This window comes from Corylus avellana, chromosome 2 (genome assembly GCF_965113065.1).
Source record: "Corylus avellana chromosome 2, dhCorAvel1.hap1.2, whole genome shotgun sequence".
Taxonomy (NCBI): Eukaryota; Viridiplantae; Streptophyta; class Magnoliopsida; order Fagales; family Betulaceae; genus Corylus; species Corylus avellana.
In genome coordinates this window covers 10,828,927-10,851,143 of record NC_142491.1, presented here as the reverse complement: position 1 = coordinate 10,851,143, position 22,217 = coordinate 10,828,927, and the positions used below count along the sequence as shown (strand labels likewise).

The 22,217-nt window shown below is 38.6% G+C and overlaps 1 protein-coding gene across 6 annotated transcripts; it reads left to right on the top strand.

Annotated features, from left to right (window-relative positions):
• The first annotated feature begins 1,260 nt into the window (after positions 1–1,260).
• On the top strand, positions 1,261–21,853 carry MEE44 (Nucleotidyltransferase family protein). 6 transcript variants are annotated; one of them, XR_015911372.1, is made up of 17 exons: positions 1,294–2,188; positions 3,348–3,833; positions 3,990–4,103; positions 4,215–6,212; positions 6,301–6,417; positions 6,617–6,799; positions 6,886–6,948; positions 12,489–12,560; positions 12,660–12,923; positions 15,768–15,887; positions 16,241–16,300; positions 17,341–17,381; positions 17,536–17,613; positions 17,725–17,809; positions 18,669–18,851; positions 20,444–20,533; positions 20,913–21,853. XR_015911372.1 is itself a non-coding variant. In XM_088512959.1 (16 exons), the coding sequence occupies exons 1-15, from the start codon at positions 1,313–1,315 to the stop codon at positions 18,792–18,794; spliced, it is 4,683 nt and encodes a 1,560-aa protein (XP_088369085.1). In that variant the 5' UTR covers positions 1,294–1,312; the 3' UTR covers positions 18,795–18,832; positions 20,444–21,853. The 6 variants fall into 6 exon arrangements, 1 of the variants encoding a protein (XP_088369085.1); XR_015911370.1 differs by having other exon boundaries at positions 20,666–21,853; XR_015911371.1 differs by having other exon boundaries at positions 20,444–21,354; positions 21,393–21,853.
• Positions 21,854–22,217: the final 364 nt, after the last annotated feature.

Genomic DNA, 22,217 nt, shown 5'->3' with positions numbered 1-22,217 from the left:
CACAACATGGTTGTCTTTAAGAGCTGGTTCAGCTGAGAGGCATATTGAGGACCAGACAATCCATTTATTTTTGAAGGGAAATAAGTGTTGTAGTGTGAAATTCTGCTATAAGAATCAGCTTTTCTTCGCTGCCGGAGTTTCTTCGAGGGAATCCACAAAATGAGAAATTATATAACTTGAGACATAAATAACTTGGCATTTTGCTATTGGTGTTTCCATTTGATTTAGTCAACAATATTGGAATTGACAAAAATGTACAGGTGCATGGCATTTAAATGAATTTGAATGAATCAAGATCTGATCGTCTATCTGTCAATAATTTACTGTGCATTGGTTCTCTGGTTGTTGAGTTATGGCCTATTTGGGATTGTGTTTGAGGGGTCTAAAAGTAATTTTAACACTAAAAAGTCTATTTGAAAAAAAAAAAAGTACGCGTTTGGTAAAAAAATTAAAAACGTTTTTAAGGGTCCAAAAGGCTTAAAAATTGCCAAAAAACACTTTTAACAAAAGCTTAAAAATGAAGGTTTTGCCTAAAAACTCTTTTTGACTTAAAAGCTTTATTTGTCAAACACAATATCACAACACAAACTAGCATTATCTATCCCATCTCCCATCAATTCCCTACGGTGAGCCCCTGTTAAATATGATTTAGAATCCCAATTAGTTGCCCAGTATGTTTTCAAAACACAACCCACTAATATGATAACTACTCACACGTAAGAATACCATTAACTTCCCATGAACATGATAATTGCCAACTTCTGTTAGCTACTCACATCCCTAAGCTACATGATAGTGTTGGATAAAATGATTGAAATTGCGTTTGGGAGCTTAAAAAATACTTTTAATATATATAAAAAAAAATTGTGTCAAACAAAAAGTCAGAAACAAACTTTTCTAAAGAAAAAAAAAAAAAACTTAATAACAACGCTTTTTCTAAAACACTATTTTTTACTTAAAAATTTATTTCATAACGCAATTACAAACAAACATGGTCTAAGAAGACCAAAGGTCACAACTAGTGCAATGGGGGAGAGAGAGAAGTTATAGTTTGAATGTCTTTTCATTTCTTGTAGGCCTGGGCCATCTTAATGGGTCAATTATTTGTGTTATGGGTTTTGGGTCTGCCTTATATATTTAAGCCCAATATGATCTTTCAATAGAATCATTGAATTTGGTTGGAAAGAACCGAATCCGGGCTGCCCCGAAGTGGTCCGAATAAACCCGCTTTCAACGACCCGCAACTCCCGCACATTTCTTCCTTCCCGACCTTCCTCTCCTTCGGCCATGGTCTCTGCAACCTGCAAAAACAATGTCCCAATCAAAACAAAACCCAGGTTTCCCTCCTAAACACTCGCTCACCGACTCGTCCACGACTCACACCCAACTCATCGACTCGCTCACTTCCCACATCTCTCTCTACCACTCCCACTCCCACTCCAACACTCATGCCCCAAGCCCTATTCCTAACCCCACCAGGTCCACCATTCTCAAATGGTTCTCATCTCTCACCGTCCACCAGCGCCAAGCTCACCTCACGGCCGTCGATTCAAAGTTCGTCCAAATCCTCATCCAAATGCTCCGCAAGCTGCGCACCCACGGCCACGGCTCCTTCATCGCCCTCCCCGACCTCCCCTCACGTGATCTCCCCGCCCTCTGCTTCAGGAAGTCGCGTGGCCTCCTCTCTCGCGTCGCCGAGTCGGACGAGTCGAACCGGCTGATCTTCGACTCGACTAGGCTCTTCTCCTCCGCCGAAGGCGAAGACGTCACCGCGTGTTCGTGCTCGATCGAGAGCGTCGATGCGGTGACGGTGAGCGAGGAGTTGGTTGAGGATTTGGAGAGGTTTGTGGGGGCTATGGATGGGATATCGAATGGGGGCTTCTTGAGAGGCGACGAGAGCGAGTTGGGTTCGGATTGGGTGGAATTGGAGTGGTTGAAGGCGAAAGGGTATTACAGCTTAGAGGCGTTTGTGGTGAATCGGTTGGAAGTGGCGCTGAGGCTGGCGTGGTTGAATTGTAATGGTGGGAAGAGAAGAGGGGTGAAGTTGAAAGAGAAGGCGAGCGTGGCGGGCGTGGTGGCCAATGTGTATTGGAGGAAGAAGGGCTGCGTTGATTGGTGGACGAATTTGGATGCCACGACCAGGAGGAAAGTTTTGACGGTGGCGTTGGGGAAATCGGCAAAAGCGTTGGTATTTTCTCAGGAACTTAGTTTATTTGTTCAGTGTTTTTCAATATTGTACAATGTGGCATTTTGCGTGTATAGGAATAAGACTGCATTTGTTAACTACCAAAATATAGAGGCATTGGGTGCTTTGGTAATATGCATTAGTTGAGGAGAGAACTTAAGTAGTCGAAGTATATATTTTGAGATTTTGATGGATGACTAAGAGTGAATCACTTTTGTAGAAAGTTGCAGTTGAAAGGGTAAGTTAGATAATAGTTTATGTTTGAAATGGGTGGATCAGATTTCTTCCTGTTTTTGCATTAGCACCGGATATGTAAAGAATATTGCAGACTTATGGGCCTTATCCAGTAACTTGTCTAATTTGGTCATCTGGCAGAATGCTTCATTGCTAGACTAGATCACACCTGACACAATTCTTTGGAATTTTTTTTTGGATAAGTTATAGGCAAATATCATTAAATGCGTAAAGGCGCCTTTTAAGTACACATGAAGTATACAAGAGGAGGTACCTAACTAGAAGGAGCAAAAGGAAAATGGAAGTCACTATAACTAATTGTTAAAGGAGAAACATAAGTAGCTGTCCGAAGATACAAAGTTTCCAAAGTTCGCATAGTCCTCAAAACATATGTCATTCATTTTTCTCCCTAAACACCATAAAAGGTAGTAGGCACCATTTTCCACACAACAACACTCCGCATGCTGCTGGTTCTTTAGAATGTAGACAAATTTGTTAATCCCAACTTATGATTTGTGGAGTAAAGACGATAATTCTTGTAATGAAGTATCTTGCACTTTTTGGGAAATAACACAAACATTCAGTGCGAGAGTTTGTGGAATTTACAGATGTTTTCTTTAATCAGATTTTGTTTTCCTTAAACTCTGATTTTTCTATATTGATGGCCATTTGTAATTTTTTTTTTGTTCTCTTGCATTAAATGGCGCATGAAACCTTCAATTGAGAGTTCTTTTTGAGTTTGACTTTGTGTTTTGCAAGTTTTCATTGGTGTCGCACTGTGCTGAACTTCACTGTTGAAATTTGTAGTTTCTCTCTTAGAAAGGTCATCTTCCTTAGGTACTGTGAGTTGTCAATCACGTCAACTTGTTGCTGGTTTTAGACATTTTATTGCACTTTAGCCTGACTTTCGGCTGCTTTAAGTTTTCAGATTCATGAGATTCTGAAGGGAGCAACTAGTGGTTTGGAGGATGAAACAAGGCTGTTTAGTGCAGGGGCAGATCATCGTGCGAAATACAATTATACTGTAGCAATGCAAAGGAGTATCCCCAGTATGACTGTAGAAGCTGAATTTGGCTCGACCATTATCCCTGCTACTCTTTCTGGGAAGCCTACTTCCGTAGTGAATGCGTTTAGTAGTTTGCTTGTGCTCAAGGATATCATTATGATCATATTATCATGTCCAAATAGTGGGTATGATACAGGGAAACTATTGTTTAGTACGTTGGGATCTGTTTGTACCATTTCCGATTGTATACTAAGGAAACTGCGAGGATTTCTTATGGTTGTTTCACTTGATTGCACAAAACTGGAACTTCTGGGTGAGGGAATTGAGAAGTCATTACCTAATAAATCCAAAGAAAAGGTCAGTGCTTGCAGCCGTAGGAAAAAGGGGAGGAGCCGAAATATGAAAAAGGTAATTCCTTTTCTTAGGTCATCTGTAGATGATTTTCCATGTAACAAATCTCTCAAGATATTATGTTACTTACTCTTTTACAAGTTCAGTAAGTATTTTTATGTACAGACACACGTTGAAAATATTTTGTTATGATTGTTCCGGATAATATTTCAGGATCTTGATTGTGCAATTGCACATAAAGAGAAGGGAAATTTGGTGGATCTCAAAAAGGTACCTAATGGATCTCAGGAGAAGGAGACTTACAAAGAGACATCAGCTGTTCAAATGGTTACCATTTTTTTTTTTCTTTAAGTTCTCATTTGGATCATAAATCTTATTAATGGTTTATTGTGTGACATCAAACGTTTGGATAGTTTATAACTGGTAGCCTTTCATCAGGAACATGCCCGAGAAATGGCTGTTGGAAAAGCTCAAACTGCTGCAAGGAAGAGTAGGAAAGACAAAAACAAAAATAAAAAATCTAGGTTTAACAATACTGTGGAAGTGGGAAATTTTGAGAGACCAGTCATGGAAGAGCCCTCTTTCTCTGTTGTCTCTCAAGATGAGGCAGCAAAGTCTGGTCGAGCATCTGATAATCCAACCACTCAGAATGCCACGGATGATAATACAATTGGTAATAATTTATTTGCATCAGGTTCAAGTCTTCCTAGTACTTCTGTTGATGTGCCTACTAGTGAGGCCAGTGCCTCCCAAAGCATTCAAGGAGATTATGTTAACGGTTCTAGTGAAAGATTCTGTCATATTGGTTCAGAGAATAGCTTACCTAACAATGTAGTTGAAAATCAAACCTTACCTTCCAGATTAGAAACCTTAAATTGTAATGGAATACCTCCTGCTGTGCCTGCATTGGAGTTTGATAATGTTCTCAGCAATGAAGGTATCAATTTTCAGAATTCTGCATATAGAAGTGAATGCGATGTGAGATTAACTTTTCCTGAAAAACCAGTCCGAGCTTTTGATGTAAAAGAGGAAGCTGTTCTGGCTAGGGAGCAAGAGAGTGTAAATTCATATGATACCGAACCCCCAACTTCTTCAGAGCGCCCTCCAAATGAGTGGCCCAATGTAGCTCCTTTTTATTTTCCCTCTGTTAACTCGCATCTCCCAGCTGCCACTGACCGATTGCATCTGGATGTTGGTCGGCACTGGCATAATCACTTCCAGCAGTCTTTCATACCCGCAATGCATCACGCCAGAAACTCTCCAATTGAAGGTGGGTGTAACCCAGTTCTGTCTCGGCCATTACCAATGAGTTTAGATTGGCCTCCCATGGTTAGAAGTGCTTGTGGATTGGCTCCCTCGGTAACCCGTAATTATGATTCTGGATGTATCTCAAGGCTGCAATCTACTTTTCCACAAAATTTCGCCGCTCAAAGATTTCAGCTTAATGCAATGACCACCGATGATGAGAGAAAGTATTCTGGGGATTTCACTGACTTGCTAACAAATACAAAGGAACTAGCAGATGAGTGTGACAGCCACTGCATATCGGAGGAAGATGTTGAGGTTCATGCTGTTTCTGGGATAGATTATAATCAATACTTTGGTGGTGGTGTGATGTACTGGAATCCTTCCGATCATCCAGGGACAGGTTTCTCTCGACCGCCTTCCCTTAGTTCTGATGATAGCTCATGGGCTTGGCGTGAAGCTGACATGGTTAGGGCTGTTGATGACATGGTTGCCTACTCTTCTTCATATAGTACAAACGGTCTGACTTCACCAACGGCGGCTTCATTCAATTCTACTTTTGATCCTTTGGCGCCTGGACACCAGGCCCTTGGGTATGTAATGCCGGGAAATGAAGTACCTGGCAAGATGTTGCATTCCTCATCAACATTGGCAGACACAGTGGCGGAAGAGGAAGCTTCTAGTTCTTTGTCTAATATACCTAGTGATGTTGAAGGGAAGACAGGAGATTCACTTCCTTACCCGATTTTGCGGCCAATTATTGTTCCAAATATGTCCAGGGACAGATCAAGGTCTGAGTTTAAGCGTAGTCATGATCACAAAAGCCCGTGTTTTCCTCCTACTAGGCGGGAGCATCCTCGGATAAAGAGACCACCATCACCTGTAGTGCTTTGTGTCCCAAGGGCTCCACGTCCACCGCCGCCCTCTCCTGTGAGTGACTCCAGAAAACAAAGGGGTTTTCCAACTGTAAGATCTGGTAGTTCCAGCCCAAGGCACTGGGGTGTGAGAGGTTGGTACCATGATGGAAATAACTTGGATGAAGCTTGCTTACGCGTGGATGGTGCTGAAGTTGTTTGGCCTTCTTGGAGAGCTAATAATCTTTCAGCTCGTCCAATGATTCAGCCTCTACCTGCAGCTTTGCTTCAGGATCGGCTGATTGCAATGTCCCAGCTAGCTCGTGATCAGGAACATGTAAGAAAAGTATCTATGTTTTTTTTATTTTTAAAGTTACTCTGGTATTCTGCAATGCAATGTATTTGAAAGAAATATCATTACACAGCCAGATGTTGCATTACCTGTGCAACCGCCAGAGTTACAGAGCTGTCCTACACGGAAGGCTTCTTTTTCTTTGATGCACAGCCTCCTTCATGATGAGATTGACTCATTCTGCAAGAAGGTACTAGGCTTTTTTCATTATTGTGACCTCCATCATTGTTGTCATTATTGCCATCATTATAAAGCTAATCTTCCCCTCCCCCCCCCCCAAATCTCCATGCACAATTCCTTTTGAATATCTGTAGCTTTGTCCTTATACATTTTATTCATATATGTGACATTGTGTCATTGATTGTATGAATAATATGATGGTATCCAAGGTTGCTGAAGCAAATATGGCCAGGAGGCCCTATATCAATTGGGCAGTCAAGCGAGTCACACGATCTCTCCAGGTCCTATGGCCCAGGTCCCGGACAAATATATTTGGTTCAAATGCAACCGGTTTGTCCCTTCCAACAAGTGATGTGGACCTCGTGGTTAGTCTCCCTCCAGTGAGGAACCTGGTAATAGTTTTCTTGATTCAATTCTTATTTTTTCCTGTTCTGGTACTTTTATGGCAAAACCCTTATCTGCAAGACTTTTGATTTAGGAACCTATTAAAGAAGCTGGGATATTGGAGGGTCGTAATGGTATCAAAGAAACATGCCTTCAGGTATGTTGACAAATTTGTATATTGGTGTTGCTGTAGTACAGCAGTTGTGGCAAAACAGCTGGTATTAGGAGTTGTCTTCTTTTTGGTGTTCTTAATTGTATGTTCTGAAACTCTTTGCATTAGTAGTGAAGTTAAAATTGAGCATGTTATACTAGGATTCTAATAGTTTTAAAAATATACTGAGATTCTATACTCTGATTAAGGGAAATCTCATGGATGTCACATTGAATTACTAGTGAAACAATGGCACCCATAAGAAAAGTATTATTGATACTTATAGGAGTTGAAAAATAAGCTAACTACTTGCCAACTTTTCAACTATTTGTCCTTGGTAACTAACTACCCATCAAAGTTTCTAATAACTGCCACAAAAATTGGAAAATGGGGAATGATAAAGTGTAGTTGGTGCATTTGGGCTGTGGGTTTAAGTTGATCTATTGTGGGTATATGTTATCCTTTTAACTCTGTTTTAAGAACACAGCCATTTATGAGTTACTGCTGTGCTCAAACCTATTTCATATAAAGTATTTCCTTTCATGGAGAATAAACCCTCAGAGATCAGTGGACAAACCTTAGACCAATTTTCCAGGTGATATTTGAACTCTTCGCCTGGTCCACTCCACAAGAAATCATGTTGAAGCTTCTTAATACGACTTGCAACACTCACAAGGAGAGGAACATGAAGTATGTGGGTAAGTTGGAAAGTGTGCTCTTGATAAGGGTAATCCTACCACCCTTAAACAAATACATCATTTTCCAACTAGCCAAACATTGTTCTATCTTCTCAATAACACCTTCCCAAATATGTTTGGCCTTATAGGAGGCTCTCAACGGTATATGTAGATACTTCAAAGACAAAGAAGAAACCTATAGCGCATACTACCGGCCAGCCCTACCATATTATCAACATTTCTTATAGGAACCAATTCCGACTTAGCCAAGTTTATCTTCAGACCCAAAATAGCTTTAAAACATAAGAATAAGCCTTGCAGGTGGAGCTGATTTGGATCAGCCCCATAGAAAATCAAAGTTTCATAAGCAAACAGAAGGTGAGAGCAATGAATCCTCGGAGAAGCCAAACAACAAACCCCCACTCACTGTATCAGAAATCATCCTACCCAACGCCTCCATCACAATGACAAACAACCAAGGAGACACAAGGGCCCTTGTCTCAGGCCACAGGAGCTATTGAAAAAAGCTTGTGTGAGTGTTGTTCATTGACACCGAGAAACACACCTAGGAAATACAATGAGCTATTCAAGAGCACCATTTCCTCCCAAAACTGCACCACCTTATCATGTACAACAGAAAATACCAGTTAGCATTAAATTAAGATTTTTCTAAATGCATTTTGCAGATAACACCCGGTTCACTAGATCTTATTATACTATCAAGGCATTCATTGGTAGAAGAACATAATCTAAAATCTGCCTACCCCGGATGAACGCATTCTGCTATTTAGAAATAATCTTCTCCAACATCGTCTTAAGCTTGTTTGCTAGAATTTTAACAATTGTCTTGTAAATATCACCCACTAGACTGATCAGGGGAAAGTCCTTTGGCTTAACAATCCTTATAAACTGTTAGAATATTAATTTAAATAATTGGGGAAACTTCACTTTAGACTCTTGAATTACTGCGCGTTTTGACAAGCCCTCCAAACTTCAAAACTTCTCAATTTGAACCCCTTAACTTTCAATTGCAGTCAATTTGAATCATTTTGTTAGATTTAACCGTTAACTTTTAACGACAATACCTAAAAAGACCAAAATATCCCTATTTTTTTTTTTTTTTTTAATTAAACGTTTTGGAATTAAGGTTAAATTTGAAATTTTATAAAAAAAGTCAGGGGTATAAACGTCATTGTCTCACTTTTAAGGTTTAAAATCTGACGGAGGGGTTCGAATTGACTGCAATTGAAAATTCAGGGGTTCAAATTTAGAGGTTTTGAAGTTTGGGGGGCTTGTCAAAACGCGCGTTAATTTAGTGGTCTAAAATAAAGTTTCCCTTAAATAATTACAATTTCTTATCGGCTTGAGATTTTGGAATAAGTGATAATTTAAAATGGTATCAGAGCAAAGGTCCTAAACTCGAACTTTCTCTTCGTTATTCACCTCCCATTTCAATTAAATATTTCACATATTGGACATCACTTACTGAGGTAAAATTTGAGCTCACATTTGAGGGGGAGCGTTGGAATATTAATTCAAATAATTAAATTACCATTCTTATCAGCTTAACTTTTTGAGATAAGTGGTAATTTAACATAATCTTTGAGATGAGGGTGATGAACATCGCATTTAGGCTTCTCTCAAACTTACCTCTATCATGGAAGTCATGAAGGACCTTCATGATGTCCTCTTTTAATACAATCCAAAAAGCTTGGAAGAATGCCATAGAGTAACCGTTAGGTTTCCGGTGCCTTGTCCAACACCTTCCTTTCCTCAAACTCTCTCCAACCAACTAGTCCCAGCCTCAACAATAGAATCAAAGGAAAGACTATCTAAGAAAGGCCTCCAATTGAACTGCTCAGTATGTAACTTTTTATAATATTGGATAATATGCTCGCTAATCTCCAACCGTTTGGTAGAAGCTGGTACCAACAAGGAGTCAATGGAGTTCCTCTTTTTGTTGGAGTTTGCTATTTTGTGAACAAACTTCGTGCACTTGTCGCCCTCCCTTAACCACAAGATCCTAAATTTTTGTCTCCCAACTCATTTCCTCCACGAGAGTGGATCTTTCTAACTCACTGACAACTTTTGCCTTCTTCATCCTCTCCTCAACACCTAAGTCCCTCTCTTCTTCTATGATGTCAAAAAGACATAGCTCTTCCATAAAGATATTTTTCTTCTTCTCTACATTGCCAAACACCTTCTTGTTGCATCTTTTGAAATCAACTTTCAAAGCCTTTTGCTTGCTCGGTAACATGAAGCTTGGGGAGCCTTAGAAATGATAAGAGTCCCACCACTAGTTCACTCTATCCACAAAACCTTTAGACTTTAGTCACATGTTTTCAAATTTGAAGGACCTATTATCCCTTAAAAAATGATTGGAAAATGAAGAGGGGTTGGAAAATGATTCGATCAAAGTCTATGAAGCTTCATTTGGGACATACTAGGAAACTGGGTTCCCTCGCTGGAGGGACAAGGAATTTATCAATTCTACACCAAGAGGGTGATTGCTGATTAATCGACCAAGTAAAAGTGCCACCAACAAGAGAGAGGTCCATCAGGCCTTGATAAAAAATGAAGTCTTAGAACTCCACCATAACTGGGCATAAACAAGCTTTTCCCGATCTCTCACAAGGGAATTTGATTTTATTGAAATCACCCCCAAAGCACCAAGGCACGTTCCACTAGCTGAGCAAGCCAACCAACTCATCCCAGAGGAGCCTTCTATCCCTATTAGAATTAGGTCCATAAACACCCATAAAAGCGCAGGTGAATTCATCTTCAACGTTTCTAAAAGGGACAACCAAGGTAAATTCTCCCACGCACACGTCGATCTTCTCCACCACCCTCCTATCCCACATAAGTAAAACACCACCTGAGGCCCTCTGGAATACAAACAACACCATTTCACATGATGGCAGCCCCACAACCTACCACAACATTACGAGACACGACTTTCAACTTAGTTTCTTGAAAGCAGACAATATCAACCTTCCACCCTCTGAGCGGCTTTCTCACCCTTAGACATTTATCCCTCTCATTCAAACCCTCTCGAGCTCCAAGATAACAATTTAGGCTTCATTAAGAACTGAAAATCCCCTTTCCTTTCGTTTGCCACGACTTGAGCTCTCACCTTTTAAATCATAATTGATGGAGCACTCCAACTGTCTTGACTCCCTACTACCTTTCTTCCCTAGTTTAGAACTGGATGCTCAAACCTTCCGACTACAACTGGCTTCTATAGCAGTTAGAATTGCCATAAATTGCTTTGCAAAACCCACACATGAGACTCCCACAACCCGATGAATCTCCTTTACTATTTACCACCCAATCTGAATACTCTGAATCAGAGTAGCCTGACTTTCCCAACATCGCAGGGGATAGGAGCTAAGAGGCGTGCAAAGAGAGGCTTCCTTCCTAGTGAAGAGATCCCCGTCTCCACAAAGAAATGGGTTATACACAAGCCGCCTATTTCCTCTGCCACAACCCAACTCCATCCCAGCCAAGGCAGAAAAATTTAGGAGAGAGGGAACAAAGAACGGTGAAGAATATAAACTCCCCTTTTTGATAGGAAGAGCCCCCCCAGCCTCAACATCTCTAGGAAGGCAGCTCCCATCAAGCCTGAGGCACAAGCACCTGTAACTAGCCTGTCAAACCAATAACCAGCTTGAGGTTCAGGCAGACAAACATCCAAAGGCCTTGATTTGTTAACAACATTACCCAGGCCACCACAAGCCTCCACACCACCACCAGGAGCCTCTAGACTGCCCATGACACCACCATAAGCCTCCACGTCACAGGGACCACAACACTGATCAACCAGCAAAGACACCAAAGGTTGAGTAAGTAGTTGTGGAAGCACTGCCATGTGCGCCTCCTTCAACCCATCACAGGCAACTCTTCAACAGTATTAAACATGAAGTGTTGGAGTGTAATTTTACCATTTAATCAAGACAACAAGCTGCAAGGAAAGTTAATGGCAACATGCAATTTGCATGACCAAGCACCTTTAAATCAAGGTCTTGTAAGGTTTACATGAATAATAAAAACTAAAATTCTGAAGTAAGGAGTAGGTGAGCTTGAAGACTTGTCAAAAAAAAAAAAAAAAAGGAGTAGGTGAGCTTGAAGTGTCAGCGGAGTCTGTTGTCCTCTTTTTTATGATGTGGCCTTTTTTCCCTTGAGATGTTAGATGCACATTCTTGTTTTTAAACTACTTGTATTGTTGCTAGTGGAAGAAAATTGCACGCAGATTCATTGACCAATGGCAGAGAGTAAAATTGACAATATCACTCAGAGACTGACTATTAGATGAAAAAATAGGTTAAATAAGGAGACAAATTGCGTTAGAGATTATATTTTAGATGGAATTGATGTCATTCATTTCTTCATAAGGTTCAGACTTGTTGCGTTAAGGTAATCAACATGTTCTTGGCTGTCTAAAAGACTCTAATATTGATTCTAAACCTAATTCTCTTAATTTTGTTTGTGTTGCATGGCATACATATCTACTTCAAAATGCTAGGTTCTCCACTATTCATTTAAGCAAAAACTAAATTAGATTTGTAAGAAGAGGGTGCATGAACTTAATGATACTCAATTGTTGTGGTTGTGTTCATGATATTTTAATAAACTGATAGCAGTTTGTTATTTCTACTTTGTTCATCCCTAATTTTTAGTGATGGTAGTAATAAATCCTATTTGATCATGCCATGCTTCGCCCCCCACCACTCCTGTTTTTTTTTTTTTTTTGCTCTAGCTGTTGTGTTGGCAGTTGAACTGGAAATATTTACCCTATTTTCTTCAAGCTCTGTTAAATTGCTTTTGTTGTTGTCTAATGCAAGATTAAGATTTGTTGTATTGGTCTTTCAGCATGCAGCGAGGTATCTTGCCAACCAGGAGTGGGTAAAAAATGATTCTCTTAAGACTGTGGAAAATACAGCTGTAATGCCTCTTCGTTTGAACTCTTTTATTTTTCCTTTTCTTTAATCTTAGTCACTTCTTTTCATGTATCTTCTCATACTGGTGCCCCTTTGCTCTTAGATACCTATTATTATGCTTGTGGTGGAAGTTCCTCATGATCTTATCACCTCTTCTGCCTCTAATGTACAATCACCTAAGGAGGAGACTACTCACGTGACTGGTGAACAAGGCAGTAATGTTCAATCCGATATAGTTGTTTTAGAGGATGCTGTCCTGACAAAATGCTCACAGATAGATCATGATACTACTAATGATTCAAAATCAGTTCGTATTGACATCAGTTTCAAGTCGCCATCACATACAGGACTCCAAACTACAGAACTGGTAATTTTGTTTGGAATATAGATAGCCTTAGACTTTGTACTTCATATTCTACCCACAATTCAGTGAATTTTGAAGAAAGATCAATAAATATTATTGATCGAAAAAAAAAATATTATCAAAAAAAATATTATTTTGTACTTATCAAAAAAAATATTATTTAAATAGGCTCGATCTAGCATTCACTCAAGTTAAAAGCTAACAGAGATGGTAATGTTTTTTGATAAGTAACAGAGATGGTGATGTAAGGTTTGCTTTACTGCAATGAATCAATACCAATACTTTAGTTTAGCTTAATCTTGACATTGTAAAGGAGAAACTAGGCGAGTAGGTTCTGTGTGACTTATCAAAGGGTGTTACTGTTGAAGAATCTCTAGGTTTCTTGGTCTCTTACTAGAGATCTTCTAAACAGTAAAGACTGCTTGACATGCATTTCTCGAAACCAACTTTAGGGGAACATCAGGACTTGCATGTGAAAAAGATTGATGTTTCAGTTGAAAGTTTTAGGTGTGAATAAGTTCCTATCCTAAGTACAGGAATTGACATTCCAGAACCGTCATTGTTTGGTATACCACTTTTGAGTAATGTTTTTTTTTTTTTGATAACGAGAAACCTCTCCAAGGCAAAGCCACTTCATATACCCATCCCTGCTAGGTAAACCTTGAACCTGTGTAAAGCACCCCCTCCATACGGATCGGGTAAGCTGGCCCCAAGGAGTTGTTTGCAGCCAAGGGTATTTGAACCTTAGACCTCATGGACTACAACAAAGACCAAAGCCCTTACCACTTGAGCCAACCCCTTTGGGGTTTTTTGAGTAATTTATCGATCTAACTTCTGTTTGTATGTTAACCTCATATTACTGGTGCCACATTCAGTCTTATGGTGATGATACATGTATATCGATTGATTGTTTGCTTGTGTTTAACGATGATAATTCAAGTTAATCGCTATGGATATTCCTATGTCAGAATTGGGATATGGACACTTTTAAGAAGCAGATTTTAACTGTGGATTCTCATGGTTTGTGTTAGAAGAGTTAGGGTTTGAGTCATTAGGGTTTGGGGGGTATATTAGTCTCTATGGTATTTCCCTAATCCTATATAATAGGATGCTTGTATTAGGTTAACATAAGTTGAATAATATAATAGCCTCCACCTTTTGTGTCTAAAACGTTCATACAAACTATAACATGGTATCAGAGCTTGTTTCGATTCTTGGGTAGTTTAGTTTTCTTCTTGGTGGCAGCACTGCCCGTGTGGGCTAACCCACACGGGCAGTACCTTCAAAGAGCTCCAAAGAGTTCCGTAGAGCTGTTTTGTTCTTGTTTTATGGTGACCGGAACTCCTTCCGGTGAGAAAAATATATATATATATTTTTGTTTGTTTGTTTTTGATGTTCTGTGATGCTGGCCGGATGGTTCTGCGGTGGTTTTCTGTCTTGTCTGAAGTGGCCGGAGTGTTCTGTAGTGGCCGGAAAAGTTGCAGCGGCCATCGGGAAAAAAAAAATATTCCGACGATTTGGTGCTTTTGGTGTTGAAACGTTACTGTGTGGCCCTCTATTGATTCTGTAGTTGCTGTTTTTGAAGTGGCCGGAGTGTTCTGTCTTCTCCGGCAAGTTCCGGCGAGCTCCGGTGATACTCCGGCAATGGTCTGGCAAGCCTCCAGTGACTGTTTCTGTTCTGTTTTTCAGTGTTTTTCTTCTGTTTTTAGGTATTGCCAGCCTGTTCTGTGTGTTTCCGGCCAGTTTTGAAGCCCCGACGAAGTTCCGGCGTATGTCCAGGGAAGCTCCGGCAAAGTTTTTTGTTTTTCCGGTATCTGTTTTCCGGCTAATCTTGTTGGTTAATCATGTGAAAATTTGTTGTTTGTTTGTTGTTTGTGATTGATGTATCCGACCGGTCTTGGATTCTCCGGCGAGAACCGATCAAGTGATCGTTGCATTCGACCGGCCTTGGTGTTTTTCGGCGAGAACCAATCCCAAGATCGATGTATCCGACCAGCCTTGGATTCTCTGGCGAGAACCGATCAAGTGATCGTTGCATCCGACCGGCCTTGGTGTTTTTCGGCGAGAACCGATCAAATGGTTGTTCAAGTTACCAACGAGTTTTTGACCGGCATTGAAGTTTTATTTAATTAACTTGTGTGGTCCAAGCTGTTCCAGCTTGAGGGGGAGTGTTAGAATATGTTTTCTAGTTGTTTTTCGTTTGCTTGTATCTTCCAAGCTGGATTCATATGATGTATATGCTCTAGCTTGAGGGGGAGTGTTAGAAGAATTAGGGTTTGAGTCATTAGGGTTTAGGGGGTATTTTAGTCTCTATGGTATTTCCCTAATCCTATATAATAGGATGCTTGTATTAGGTTAACATAAGTTGAATAATATAATAGCCTCCGCCTTTTGTGTCTAAAACGTTCATACAAACTATAACAGTTTGAAAGTATGGTATGTTACTTGTCCAACACATTTTTATGAGGGTAGGCTTATTGAGATCCGTTAATTGAGATTTGAAGGGCTGGTTTGGAAATGTTGTATGAAAATTAGTTCGAACCCGGTGCCCCTTTCCCTAACCCCCCAAGCAACCAAAAAACATAGATAAAATATTCCTTTGAAAGGCAGAAATTTTCTGTAAGGTTGCTGAAATTATGTAGATGGAATTGAGTACAAGTTAGCACAGTACATTGATCTTCCTATTTCATCAACCCTTGATGTTTGATGGCCTTTACCTTTCTGTGTTATCTGCATTGACTTTGGATGCATTTTCCTAAATAGACTTTGATCTTTGTTATTTTTATTTTTATTTTTTTTATTCCAAATTGCACTTCAAGTTCAGCATATCATTTGTTTCTGTCACAGGTTAAGGAGCTGACTGAGCAATTTCCTGCTGCTACACCCCTTGCTTTTGTATTGAAACAGTTCTTGGCAGATCGTAGCCTGGACCAGTCATATTCTGGTGGCTTAAGTTCCTACTGTTTGGTGAGTGTTGTTGTATTAGTCATATTCTTTGAACTTGTATGTTCCATGACCAAAAAACCTGAACAATGATCTTAAATTCTATGAAATAAGATGCACACCCTTCTTTTGGTCATATTCTGGTGGCTTACGTTCCTACTGTTTGGTGAGTGTTGTTGCATTAGTCATATTCTTTGAGCTTGTATGTTCCATGACCAAAAAACCTGAACAAAGATCTTAAATTCTATGAAATAAGATGCACACCCTTCTTTTGGTTGGTCTTTTTGAGTTTTACATTTTTCATGTCAAGGACAGAAGCGAATCAGTCAGTAGCGATTTTGCATGTGTTTACCTTTCTACTGTGGCTTTTTGTACAGGTGTTACTAATTACACGTTTTCTTCAGCATGAGCATCATCTTGGCCGGCCTATTAACCAAGTAACTACTAGTATTTCACCTTTTTGTTGTTCTTTTAGTTGTGGAAGGTTCCTTATTTTTCAGTTGATAATATATGATATTTTATGTTTTGTTTTTAGAGTTGAAAAAGATGTTCCAATCCCTCTATAGATGGATAGCTGTGTTCAATAGCTTGCCCGTTATTTATTACTCTTAGTTTTTGGATTTTTGTTCCTCTTTTCTCCATATTAGGGGTTCTCTTATATACTTCTTGTATATTAGGGTTGCGCCCCTCTGTGCTTTTAATGAAATTGAATTACTTATAAAAAAAAAAAGTTTCATGGTTTTCTAATGGGCTTTGGAACAAATTGTCATCTCCACCTCTCATAAGAATGGCATTGTGGTATTGATGGGTGAGATCATGGGATCAAGTCTTGTGGGGTGTTTGGGGTCATTTACCAAGAAAAAAAACAAGAGTAATAGTGTTTATGGTTTCTTGCACCAAACCAAGTGTTGAAGCTCTTGGAAAGATCCCAATGGAATACTAGATGCTTCAACTATCACAACAATTTGGACACCATTTCCAAAAACAACTTTGGCGTGTTAAAGTTTTTTATGTTCTTGTTATTAGTTTTACATTGAGTAGCATGTATTGAACTTTAACATGTTTCATGAGTTGTATTACTATTGATGTTTTGCTGGGTTCTTGACAAAGCCGACAAGGTGGAAATAGAATTTCTTTTTTTAACATTTGTTTCCAACATACTGAAAATCGCACCTAATGAAGCCAAAGAGTTGCATTAGGCTCATTTAAGGCTCCCACCTGCTCCCTCCTGCAACTAAAATAATTGTATAAATAAATAAATCTAAAACACTCTACCTACCCATTTACAACATTCAAGCAGAAAACCTTGGTAAGGTTTTCAATTTTATAATTTGAATTTTTAAATTTCTCGTGCCTTGGTTACATGCAAGATTCAAATCCACAATTTTATGCTCTTGTTCTTTTTTTCTCTTTCCAGTATGTGGTGATAGTTGTTGATTGATGCTCTTGGCTAATTTCCACTTCAATGATCTTGCAGAAATTTGGAAGCCTTCTGATGGATTTTCTGTATTTCTTTGGGTAAGTCAATTTCTGATATCAAAGTTTGTCTCTTTCATTGTTGAAAGTGATTATTGAAATTGACGTTGCTCTTTGATTAGAGAGTTACTTAATATTTACAACACAATATTTAAATATATTAATTATATTTTATCATTTAATGACTGATTTCCAGGAATGTGTTTGATCCTCGCCAAATGCGTATTTCAGTACAGGGAAGTGGAGTTTATATGAAAAGGGAAAGAGGTTGTAGGTAATAGCAGGACCCTCTTGCTTTCTATTTTGGAATGTATGACTTACATGAGATTCCCCTATAATGTCTCTTTTGTTTAATATTTTGACGATCTTCTACTTAATATTGTAGCATTGATCCAATACATGTTGATGATCCTCTATTTTCAACAAATAATGTGGGGAGAAATTGCTTTAGGATACATCAGTGTATCAAGGTAAGCCAGCGTTCCTTGTTGCAGTTATTACTTCTGATATAATAAATGTGTGCATGGCATGATGATTGAAGAAGGGGCTTAGACTCTTCATTGACCTGTGTGATAACGTGGGGCTTAACAGATAGCTGCTTAAGTGTATTATGTAATTTTCATGATTGTTGATCATACTTTATAGGAATCTTAAGTAGACATTTATTATTGTTAACTTTAAATTTGGCACACTCAGTTGGATCTGATGTGTTGAGTGTTATCATAATTACATTAAAAAAGAAAAGTTAAATGTTAAGGAAGAATTCTGGAATTTATTGGGATACTTGGTTGTTTAAACATTATGTTATGCTTTTTCTTTTTGTTCGGGCTTTTTTTTTTTTTTTTTTTTTGGGTGGGAGTGGTTTTGTGGATGTCGGAAACAATTAGCTAAAGGCAGAATAGCCATGAATTTTGGGTGAAAACACTAAGCAAAAAACAAATTTAGATGCCCATATTGTCAAGTTCCTAAGTTCTGTTTATTTCGTTATAGTACATAAAAACTTGTGCCATCATATGGATTATGCTTAAGAATTGCCCCCAAGTCCAGAAAGGCACATTAGCACACAATTACTTCTTAGTAATTGATGTCCAAGTTACTGGCAGGCTATATCTGTAATTTGAATTATTTTCTGCTGCCGATCCATGAACATCAACTGTCTGCTATCATAAGTATTTTCTTTTTCTTTCTTTCTTTTTTTCCCTTTTTTTTTTCCTCCATTCTTTGTTACTTTTGTGTTAGACCATGCCCTGCATGTTGTTGGTAGAAATTGGACTTTTGTGATTCTATTGGTTTTATTATATCTCATACTCAACATTATTTGTTCCCTAGGCATTTTCAGAAGCCTATGCTGTATTGGAGAATGAGCTTACATGCATTCCTGATTATGGTGATACATGTCCAACGTCAACGTGTAGACTGCTTCCAAAAATTATCCCAAGTATTGATCTGGTATAGGGATTCTTGCTAGCTGAAGAGTTATACATGTTTGGAAGGTATTCTTCAAGTCACTAGGTATTGAAATACTAAATTTGATGTTTGGACTTTTAATTTCATATTTTCATCTCGTTTTTCTTTTGACTCATTTAAGTAATTGAATAAAGGAAGAATATTAGAACAGTATTAAAGGCAGTCAAAATGGAATTATGAAGTTTTAATTGAACAGAAGATTTGACAGATCACTAGATCAGCTGCATATTTGGGTTGGATTTTTGTGGCTCTTGTTCACTGATTGAGTTGTTAAAATCTGCTAACGTAGATATAGCATGTCGACCAGATATGATGGTTTAAGTGGTGGCCCTCATGTTTGATTATGAATTCTAATTTGTTAAAGTTGTGAACGTAGCCTAGATATTTTTCTGAAATAAGGCTTCAATATCAGGGCATTTCCAATGTATGGTCTATCAGAAGATAAATTGTTCATATTTATTCACACTTTATTAGATGAAAATGTGATGTTTACATAGCAGTTCTGCTTGGGCAAGTTGTGCTTGTTGAGAAAAACGTGAAAAAGGTGGCTACTCCTGTACAATATTGGGAGATAATCTGTGTTCCTTGACATATTTTTCTTTTCCTTCTATAATTTTTTTTTTTCTTCAAAAAATGGATACCAAGGGAACAATTTGTTCAAGTATTGTCTAATGCTGTCTGAGAGTTTCATATGTAGTAGAAGTCTACACCATTCTATTGGTGTAGGGATATAATGTCTTCATAATCCTTCTATCATAAAGCATACATGCATGTGGCAAAAGTTTTCCGGTCGCTTCTGTCATTCTATTTAATGATCCCTCTGTTTTCTATTTTCACACGTTTGCTTTTTGATGACCCTACTTTCTCACTTAAATATCTTCATTTTATGTGAAATCAGGATACTACTTATTACTACAAGTAGTAGTCATTTAGTTTTTATATTATTATTATTATTAGGGTTAATAACTTTTTTGGTACTTGAGTTTTCACTTTTTTATTTTTTTCCCCCTGAGTTTTAAAACATGACAAATCTAGTACCCAACCTATGGGGAAAAGACAAAATCAATACCTCTGTTAGTTCCGTTAGTCCTACTTAACAGGTTTAGTAGGAAAATCAACAAGGAAAGCTTGGAACCCTAAAAAGTAAAAATAAAAAAAAATAATAAAAAAAAAAAAAAAAAAAAAAAAACGAGCTGCCTCTGTTTGGTTGCCGAGAAAACAAGGGAAAGAATGTGTTGCCGAATTGACAAGAATTTATTTTTATTTCAAACACTATTACATGTCCAAGTTCTTTCGGGTAATTTCAGAGACTAGTTCTAAACTTTTCTTGTTGATTTTCCTACTAAACCCGTTAAGTAGGACTGACGGAACTAATGGAGGTATTGATTTTGTTTTTTTTCCCATAGGTTGGATACTAGATTTGTCATGTTTTAAAACTCAGGGAGGAAAAAATAAAAAAGTGAAAACTCAGGTACCAAAAAAGTGATTAACCCTTATTATTATTATTATTACCGGGGAATATCTTGTTTCGTGGTTAGATCATTGTTTTAGGTGCACAGAATTAAACAGACTTGTACCTGTTTACATATCTGATCATTGAACCTTTTGCTTTACGTTTTGTGGTGTTTATTTTTCAGTTGAAACATGGAGATTGCTGGGTGAGGACGGCTTCCTTTTTTAGCAAGGTTTGACTTATTACACTTGGAGCGGCCTTCATTCCTCAAAAGGTACTACATGCCAGTTTGTACTCTTTAGGTGTCTCCTAGTACACAGCCTGCGTACTCAGTTTCTCTGTTACTTTCAATAAACTCATCTTCTTTTTTTTTTTTTTTTTTTTGCCTCCTGGGTGGGTTGGTAAGTAATGAGTTATGTTCACTCAAATAACCATCTAAATATTAAATGTGCTTAGGGCTCTGGTTACTAACCCCTTCCGAGCGGAATTGGTGGTTTCCAAATTCCGACCTGGGGGGTGTTGGAATTGGAATTTGAATTTCGAGCTGAGCCGAATGGTATCGAATTACATGCATATTCGGAAATCTCGGGTCGGCTTGGAATTCAGTTTTACTGTTGGGTTGGGTTTAGGCCGTTTTTTACTACTGGCAGCAGGTCGCAGGTCGCAGTTGGCAGGTTGATTGGCAGCAGGTTGTAGGGAGCGGCAGCAGGGCTTCGCATGTATGCTGTTAATAGAAGAAACAACAAGTATGCATGCGAACAAGCAAGATGAAAAAGGAGTATAAGAACAAAGGAAGACAACACCAAGAGCAAGCAAGGAAGAGGAAAGCAAAACGTGATTGTTTATTGCTGTTAATGGGAGGAAAACTTCAAAACGTGATTGTTAGGTGCTGCTAATCGAGAAGAGGTCAATATAACAGCAAGTGCATATGTTGTTAACCCATAGTTATTATGGGCAAAGTTAGGATTTGCAAACAGAAACAGATGGAAAGAAGTTGTGTGTGGGGAAATAATGCGATACTACCGATAAAAAAAGGGTGATCAGCACAAAAGGGTGGGAGCTGCGGCAGGGAGGGAGATTGCCACAAAAGGGAAGGCATGGCAGCAAGGGGGGAGATTGCCACAAAAGGGAAGGAATGGCAGCAAGGAGGGAGATCGGTGCTCGGCAGCAGGGAGAAAGAGAAGTTGAGGGTTTCTGAGAAATACTATGTATCACCTGATTTTTAGTATTTTTTATTTTTATTATACCTCGGGTCAGGGTGGCTCGGAATTAGGAATTTTTGAAATCTGGATTCAGAATTCCTCCCTGACCCGGGGCAGAAATCAATTTCTGATGAGCTGAGGCCTGTGGGGAGCCGACCAGGCGGCTTGGGTCGGTGCGAAAACCTCAGGTTGGGGCAGAATCGGGCGGTTTTTGCCCAGCCCTAAATGTAGTTGATGTTTTATTTTAGTTGTTAGGTTGTGATTTATCATACCAATCACATTTCTTGACTGTCTAAGCCTTTAACTCAACTCAAGAAATTGTTGAATGTGTAGTCATCTATATATTAATCACTTTCTGATGTTGCAATGTTAGTTTTGCAACTTTTTCCTCAGCTAGTTGTCTAAGCCTTCGAGTTTAGAATGCTATATACGTCAATGCTCAACATTTATTATTGTATTGGTTTACTGGTTTTTTACTCTGAATACTGATTAGATAATCAGGTTAACCCATGGTTTCAAAAAAAAAAAAAAAAAAACATTTAAACAGGCCATTGCTTAACAAGGGATTCGACTTGCTGTGATTTTGTTTAAATATTGATCTGTTCAAGCTATGGTCTTATATTCAAGGACACAAGGTGTTTGACCTGCCGAAATAAGACTGATGTAATGCAAGAAAACTAACTTCTTGCTGGACAACAAGCATTTTATGTTTAGGATTTAAAGTTAAAACAAATAACGCCCTCTATGTTTTTTTTT